The sequence below is a fragment of the Leucopleurus acutus genome (assembly GCF_964270905.1).
Source record: "Leucopleurus acutus genome assembly, chromosome: 1".
In the NCBI taxonomy this organism is placed as follows: domain Eukaryota; kingdom Metazoa; phylum Chordata; class Mammalia; order Artiodactyla; family Delphinidae; genus Leucopleurus; species Leucopleurus acutus.
In genome coordinates this window covers 60,804,848-60,811,660 of record NC_139142.1, presented here as the reverse complement: position 1 = coordinate 60,811,660, position 6,813 = coordinate 60,804,848, and the positions used below count along the sequence as shown (strand labels likewise).

The window sequence follows — 6,813 nt, the reverse complement described above, 5'->3', positions numbered from 1 at the left end:
TCTGGGGAGGCAATTACGCGATAATTAAGGGACTCACACAGCTCTTTTTATCTTGTCCGCGGTAAGGAGTGGGGCGATCAAAGTAAAGGCTGTCCAAGTTCAAGCCCTGGCGAGGATGGAGTTCATACACAAGGGCTCAGGCAGGCCAGCCTCTGCTTGGGCTGGTCTTGTTATTGTTGATGTCAATCCGAACGAGGCTTACAAAGAAATAGGTGGACTGGAAAGTGAGCCTACTATCAAAGGAGATTAATGATTTTGTGATCTCAACCAACTGTAGGGGTGTGAAGCTGCATTTAAAAGCTTCTTAGAAGGCAAACAAATCATCAGTTTTAAGCTCTCAGGAAAAAAATTAGAAACAATATTTTAAAAAAATATCTTCACAAAATACAAAATAGCTGCAACCCTGAAATGTCTTGGTGGCACAAAGCTTCCCCTGCAGGAATGAATTAACTCAGGCCTCACCGGGCCCCCTCTAAAGCTACCATGATGGTTAAATTTTGCTGCTCTTTTAATAAAAAGAGGGTTCTGGATCCTCTGTGGTAGACAACTTAATTTTATCAGCTACATCTGATATTTTCTTCTTACTCGAATACTTTTCAGATAAAGGAAAATGATACATTGGGGAAGGGGGGAAGGTAGTTAAAATAATAATATTTGAGTTTATTGTGGAAAGGCTCAAAGGAAGCACAGAAGGCTTAAGACCTTGTCAAAAACTGAAGTAAACATTACTGGGAATAAAGAATCTTAAAAATCTCAGTTCTTAGGAATATTAAATCAGTTTATCTATCTTTTTATTTATCAACTTTTATTGAATCTCCTTAATTGCTTTTTACTAGCTAGATGTTCATATAATAAACATAAACAAAACAAATGTTTTAGATTATTTTCCTTTTTGTCATTTATATTCAGTGCCTGGACTTTGAAAAATATCATATTCAAAATATCTATTTTGTATTTAATTAAGGAAAATAACAGAAATCCTCTTTTTGTTAACATTTGGTTTATTTAAAGTCCTTAACTGCAAATGATCAAGAACATATTCCACAGCTTAAAATTTATCATTTTCATTATTTAAATCAAAATATTTTAATTACAATCACATTGATAAAAATTAACATTTTAATTTGTAATTTTAACCGTCATTTAAAGCAATTTCAGCTGTAAAGAAAAAAAGAATAAACCATGCAATAAATTAACATTGAGAAAGCGTAGAGGAATAATAATGAAACCCGTCTGGCTATACTAACACCATGTCCAACTGTGAAAAGTGCATTAACACTGAATGAAACAAGCACATGATGGCAATAATTAAAATGACCACAATCAACTGGATTTTGGAATCTTGGACCAAATTTTGAAATACATCTCCTTATAACTTATCTCTCCTCTAACATTGTAATATTCCTTTTTTTTCTGGAGAAAATATCCTTTAAATGGTATGGATACATAGAAGCTAATTTTACACATTATGTGACCTCAGAATGATAAGACCATGGCCCTCTGCAAAGCAAGGAACAGAGTTATTGAGGAGGGCAATTCTCGAGGAATTGATTCCCAGGGCTATATATGGGTGGAGAGGAGGGGAGGAGGGTGTCTTTGTAACTTCTTGGTCAGGCAACTCTTTCAAGAGCGTGTATATCTCCTACCTATCACTTCTGTATGTTACGTAAATATATGGAAGATGTACATAGCTGAGCATGTGCATAAATAAGTTCATATATGATATATATGTATTTCATTTTAAGACATCTGCTATCTGAATGTATCTGAAATGTAAGCTGAAAAACAAGTGGCTCTGATGTTTATAATCTGTTTATGATTTGCTGCATAATGGCAGCATTGTCCTTCAATACTTTTAACAGCCCTAGTGTCTACTTGTTTTCCACCCTTTCAGTTCTTATGGTTAAGAGTATTGCCACAGACCTGTAAACTCCTGTGTGTGTCTATGTGGGGATGGGGGTTAGGTGAGGAGGGGAAAAAAAAGCACAAACAAATATTTTACAAGCTTGACCATCTTTCTTTTTTTTAAATAAATCCTGCACAGACTAGAACACGTCTGCAGGTGGAAGAGGAAAGAAAGGGAGAGGGACAAGGAAGTAGGAGGATTTTATATATATACATTTGTGGATCATTAAACTTTGCAGGAAAAATGTTTATTGGTTTGGGGCTGGTTTTTTTTGTAATAATATACACAAAGCGTTCGGAACAACAGTAACAAAGTAACAGTCTTTTGTACTGGGGGAAAGATTGTGCACAAAAAAATAAAATAAAAATAGTTGGGATTTTACTATGCTGCTGTCGGCTTGGTATGTGTGGTTTTGTTTGCTGTTGATTTCTCTCTCTCTCTCCTGCTACCAGCATGGCCATGCCAGACAAACCCCCAGTCCCAGGGAGCTAAGAAGTGTTTAGAACGGGTCTGGAATACACACCTTGGTAGTAGGCTGGCTCCAGGGCTGAGGGCTCAATGGGGCTCCTCGTGGCCACCGAGGCGCTGCCGAGGGGTAGGCTGGCGGGCAATGCGGTGCCATAGGGCGAGTACTGTAGTGCCTGCTCGTATGACTTGAAGTCCAGCTTGTGCTGCTGCTCCGAGGAGGACATGAGGTTGTTGATAGAGAAAGGGTGGTTGAAGGAGTAGTGAGGGTCCCCTTTCAGGTGCAGCTGGGACTCGTGGGGTGCCAGGCCATGCGCCGGGTGGGAGGGTGGCACAGATACCAGCGCCCCAGGCCCGGAGCTGATCGGAGGTGCAGCCGAGGAGGCCGGAGTCTTCAACTCCGAGGCGCCCCCTGTCGCCGCCGCCCCGCTGTGGTCCAGAGTCTGGGGGCTGGCAGCGGGCCCGGGGGCCGGCGCGCCCTCTAGCTGGCCGGCCTTACTGTGCACGCCCCGACGAAGGGGCGAGTCGGCGCTGGGGTTGGCAGCGCTCGAGGGGTCCTTACGGCTCTCAGGGCCGCCCTTGGCGCCGCCGCCGCTGCCGCCCCCGGTGCCTGGCTGCTTCTCGCACTTGAAGCGCTTCTGGCGGCGCAAGTAACAGCCGTTCTCGAACATGTTGCCGGAGTCCGGGTGCAGCGTCCAGTAGGAACCCTTGCCCGGCTTGTCCGGGGAGCGGGCCACTTTGACGAAGCAGTCGTTGAAGGAGAGCGAGTGGCGGATGGAGTTCTGCCAGCGCTGCTGGTTCTGCCGGTAATAGGGGAAGAGGTCCATGATCCACTGATAGATCTCGCTCAGTGTGAGCATCTTGCTGGGCGCCTGCTGGATAGCCATGGTGATGAGGGAAATGTACGAGTAGGGCGGCTTGGCGTGTGGGTAGCTGCGCTTGAAAGTTTTGGCGTCTCCGCCGCCACCAGCCCGGCTGCGCCCCAAATTGGACGGCGCGTACGCCATGGGGCTCATGCACGGGTTCATGGCAGCGGCGTAGGGGCCCAGGCCGTTCATGGAGGCCGCGGGCTGCGCGCCCATGGCCCCCATGCCGCCCGGGCTCAGCGTCGTCCCCATGGCCGTCACGCCCGCCGTCATGGTGTTCATGGCGCCCGCAGAGCCGCCCGGCATGCCAGCCACCGCCCCGGGGCTCAGGCCGGCGCCAAGGCCCGGGTTTGCGTAGGACATGTTGAACGAAGCCGGGGTCATGTTGCCGCTCGTGGTCATGGTGTTCATGGTCATGTACGTGTTCATTGAATTCATGGTGCCCAGGCCCGAGTTCATGTTGCTGACCGGGACCGAGTTGTAGGCCTGGAGCGGAGACAGCGTGAAGAGGCCCCGAAGGGCGGAGTTAGTAGTGGGCGCAGGCAGCCTACCGGCCGGGGCAAATCCGAAAACAAGAGAGGAGCATTTCTGCAAAGCATAGGACTCCCCACCAGGGGCAAACCGTCGGGCGCCCTCCCCAGAACCCGCAAAGAGTTGTCTTGCACGGCAGGGGAAAAATCCTATCTCCGCAGGCATGAAAGACAAGAGCTCACAGAAAATATGTCCCCAGGAAGATGTGTAATCGCCTTACACGCCAGGCTCAGGGGCCGGCTTCTAGGGCCCCTACGTCGCCTCTATCCATGCCACGCGGTATCCCAGTTTCCACCCCAGCCCGGCCTCGGCAAAGCACCCTTTTGGTTGAAAGGAGTTAAAACTCCGAAAACAGAATTAATCTCGGATCCTTTGCTTATTCACTCCACCTTAAGGGTACGGTGTGTATGGCGGTGCAGCCCCGCCTCCGCCCCCAGTAGGGCCACAGCGCCAGCTCAGCACACATCTCACCTAAGCCTGCCAGGCCCGGCTGACCACGTAGCGGCCTGGGCAGCGCGGGGTGGCCGTTAATTAAACTCTCCCTGATAGAGCAAATCATCTATGGCCTTATGACCAAACATTTCCAAACAACTGGCTTTACCGTCTTAGCAGTTTTCACCAAATGGTGACTTTTCGTTGTTTATTATATTTAGAAGTGTTTTCCATCTACTTGTAGCAATTGTAATTTTAAAAGGGAAAAAAATACTCAGAAGTTAACTTTTGGAAAAAAATTAAAAATAGATCTATAAAAAAACAGATCTATAATAGGAGAAGGGGTAGGGAAGGGTGCATAATAATATCAAGGCACTACATACATTTAACTTTAACATGACTTTACAGCCATTCATAAACTTGCACTAATTTCATTACCTATTTCCAGGTCCCTAAGGCTTGAAAATTTTGGTGACACAATTTGTGGAAATAATCATATTTTTTCCACATTCTGAGATTTTGCCGCTGATAATCTCAAAACCTGGCTTTTCAAACTATATACGGATAGTTTCAAATACTTTACAATTCCAAAATCAAAGTCCGCTTATTTTCTCTTAATGCTATTCTACTTTCTAATTCCCAGTTTTAACCTGTAAAGAAGCTCTTTTCATAGAGAATTCAATTGACTAGTGACTGGAGATGACTGTATCTGAATTAAACCTGAGGAAGAGTTCTGAGCTCTTTCTTAAATCATCAGTAGGAGAAAACCCTTATCAATAGCAATCTGAGAATGCACTAGATATGTTAAAAAATATAGAGTACAGAACTATAAAACTATTTCTGTTATTTAATAAAACTAATGATATCCTTAAATTTATTTTCATCAGAAAATATGACTTTATTTGAAAACATAAAAGGTGAACAGATTTAACTAGGCACACATTCTGCTGTAGTATGCAAATAAACTCGAGGTAAGTTTGTGAATATATACATATAAAAATCTAAATAAATTAATTACCACGAAAATACTTCCTGATTTTATATTTTTCTGTCCATGTCTTAAGGTATTTTTTTACTTTTCTTTTCCTCTTCCCAAGATTATGCAAGGCAGTTTCACTAAACGTTTTCAATAATGGTAAACTATTGAAGGGTAATCGCCAGCTATTTCCAGACAAATACTTTTAGTAGGTGGTGGTCCTGCCTGTACCTGGTTTTCCTCGCAATCCCTTTGTGCACATAAACCACATGAACGTGCCACCAAGGGGACAATGAAGAGAAACAGGTTCTCCGCCCGCCCGGAGTGCTGGAGGAAAAGTCAGCTCGCACTAGCGCCACCCAGCGGTTCTAGAGAGGAAGGAGCACACTTCTGCCCAAACGGCTTTTGAAGTTTTACAAAATTTCGGAATCATTTCATTATTAAAACGCTCAACTTAGCGGCTGCGCGCTTTCATCAGAAGACACCTGAGAATTCAACTGCGGAAGGAAGAGGCCGCCCTGCGGGCGAATTCTGGCTTTTTCAAAGTTGCCTCAAACTCGTGCCGGCGCCCGCCCGCCAACCCGCGCTCAGGACCCGGGTCCGGGCTCCCGCTCTCGGCAGGGAGGAGGCAAGTGCGTCTCAGAGCGCGTGTTTTCAAAGCCAGAGTTTCCTAAAACCGTCTCGCCCTCTCTGAGCGCCGATCGCCGGGATCCAGTTCCCCGGCGGGGCTGCGGATCCGGCTCCCAGGCCCGGCACAGGCCCGGCCTGGGCTAAACCCGGTGGATAGGCACCGGTGGCACAGAGGAGGCGCCCCCAGTCGGGGGCCTGCCTCGCCCGACCTCCCCCAGTACGGGCTCCAGGAACCCCCCGCCTGCTGCCCGCCTCTCACCTCCTGTGTGTCGGCGTAGTAGCTGTTCCAGTCGCTGCTCTCGTGCCCTTCCATCTTCACAGCCCCTAACATCCTGGAGCCACCCTGCTCGATGCAACCATCCAGCCGTGTGCGAAGCGACTGGCAGCCGCGCGGGGCGGGGGGCGGGGAGCGGAGTAGCTGCAGTCAACTGAGCGCCCGCGTCGGCCCAACGCCACCCTAGCGAGGAGGAAGCCAGGCGCTGCGGGGCGCGGCGTGCGCGGCGGCGGCGGCGGCAACAGGGCGGGAGGGGGCAGGCGGCGGCCGCGGAGCGCGGCGCCCGGGAGCGCCTCCGCGGGAAGTGAGCGGGCGGCCTCTGCGAGATGAGTGCAGTTGAGCTGATGTGGATCTTACGTCGCTCGAGTGCCCACCTCCTCGTCCTCTCCCCATTTGTCCGCCGCACAAAGACGCTCGCACCTACAAAGCCCGAGGTGCACCTGCGAGGCGGCCGCCCGCCAGTCCAGCCGCCGCGCCTCCCGCCCAGCCACGCCGCCGCGGCGCGCGCCCCCTGCGCCCCCTCCCGCCGAGCCCCCTCCCCCAAACCCGACCCTCACTTTGTTTGCCAAGCGGCGTAATTGGTTTAAGCCGACAGGCTAGGGGAAGAAGGAAATGGGGTGGTGGGTGGGTGTGTGTGTGTGACCCCCCCTTTGGAAGAAGAAAAAAGAAAAATAGGCGGGGCCGGGCGGTCTAGCGAGGGTTCTGGATGAGAACGTCGCAGCCGGAGAAGGGC

General features: G+C 49.0%; 1 protein-coding gene across 1 annotated transcript; it reads right to left on the bottom strand.

Moving 5' to 3' along the window:
- Positions 1-848: 848 nt before the first annotated feature.
- FOXA1 (forkhead box A1) lies at positions 849-6,245 on the bottom strand. Its single transcript, XM_082847446.1, has 2 exons — positions 6,066-6,245; positions 849-3,723 (listed from the first exon to the last, which is right to left on the bottom strand). The coding sequence occupies exons 1-2, from the start codon at positions 6,135-6,137 to the stop codon at positions 2,395-2,397; spliced, it is 1,401 nt and encodes a 466-aa protein (XP_082703572.1). The 5' UTR covers positions 6,138-6,245; the 3' UTR covers positions 849-2,394.
- Positions 6,246-6,813: the final 568 nt, after the last annotated feature.

Bases quoted from the DNA above. Each gene is read 5' to 3' on its own strand.
- FOXA1 (XM_082847446.1), bottom strand. From the start codon at position 6,137: ATGTTAGGGGCTGTGAAGATGGAAGGGCACGAGAGCAGCGACTGGAAC. The intron at 3,724-6,065 runs GTGAGAGGCGGG...TCTCCGCTCCAG, and splicing joins ACTACGCCGACACACAGGAG to GCCTACAACTCGGTCCCGGT.